Source organism: Brassica oleracea, chromosome C6 (assembly GCF_000695525.1).
Source record: "Brassica oleracea var. oleracea cultivar TO1000 chromosome C6, BOL, whole genome shotgun sequence".
Taxonomy (NCBI): domain Eukaryota; kingdom Viridiplantae; phylum Streptophyta; class Magnoliopsida; order Brassicales; family Brassicaceae; genus Brassica; species Brassica oleracea.
This window is the reverse complement of record NC_027753.1, coordinates 27,873,830-27,874,751: the sequence shown is the minus strand read 5'-3', so window position 1 is coordinate 27,874,751 and position 922 is coordinate 27,873,830. Positions and strand designations below refer to the sequence as shown.

The window sequence follows — 922 nt, the reverse complement described above, 5'->3', positions numbered from 1 at the left end:
TGTAGGTTCCGTCGTTCCAGTGAAATGCTCCAAACTCACATACTTCATCTGTCCCAACACCCTGATAAATGTCTCATCAACCTCGGGCACCTGAACTGGGAAAGCAGGTGGCGGCGGTGGAACCTGAAAAACTCCTGGAACCGGCTGAACAGGAACCTGAGGGTACTGCTGGACTGGAGCCGGCTGATGTGGAACCTGATGATAATGCTGAACCTGAACTGGTGGAGCCTGCTGCATGCGAATCTGCGGACCCTGCTGTACTGCAGCCATCTGTCTGGCAACCTCCTGAGCAGCTATTCGGGCAGCCTCCTGGGCAGCTTGCTGGACTGTCTCCTGTGCAGCCTGCCTAGCCGCATCCTGAACCATCTGTCTCAAAGCATCCTGATCAATAGGCGGAGCCGCCTGCTGCGGAACTGCGGGCTGGACATGCTCATCCTCAGCCTCTCTAGCAACTCTGGCAGTCTGAGTACGAACAACTCTCTTCCTGGGCGCCATCTGAAAGAAAAGCGAAAAAGTTAACTTATGCCGATCTGTGGATACCAACATTTAAGAAGGAGTGATACCGAACGGAAAGGTGCTATTTATTTTTATTTTCAAAGTTCCCAGATCCCTGAAAATATTTTGAAATCATTTAAAACCGTCAAAACCGAATATAACCAGGTCTCCAAAAATCGCCATCCCGGGTCGGAGCCGGGACGGAACCTGGCTCTGATACCAAATTGTGACACCCGTCACTTTCGAAATAGTAAAAATACTTCGATAAATACAAATATCTTAAATATCCATATATAAATATTTGAAAGTCCACATCCACGCATGAATTCCATAATATAAAATAAAATCCGAAACATAAGGTACGACATAAACCGAGAATCCAAAATACGAAATACCATAACGATAAAAGTCCAATACACTTTTATAA

General features: G+C 46.4%; 1 protein-coding gene across 1 annotated transcript in view; it reads right to left on the bottom strand.

The window, feature by feature from the left end:
- LOC106297900 (mediator of RNA polymerase II transcription subunit 15-like) overlaps positions 1-678 on the bottom strand; it is a 4,562-nt gene extending 3,884 nt beyond the window's left edge. The window contains exons 1-2 of the mRNA XM_013734042.1: positions 658-678; positions 40-495 (exon numbers count right to left, since the gene is read on the bottom strand). Of these exons, the coding sequence (XP_013589496.1) occupies positions 40-495; positions 658-678 (477 nt within the window). The remainder of the gene's footprint in view (positions 1-39; positions 496-657) is intronic.
- Between the last annotated feature and the right edge of the window lie 244 nt (positions 679-922).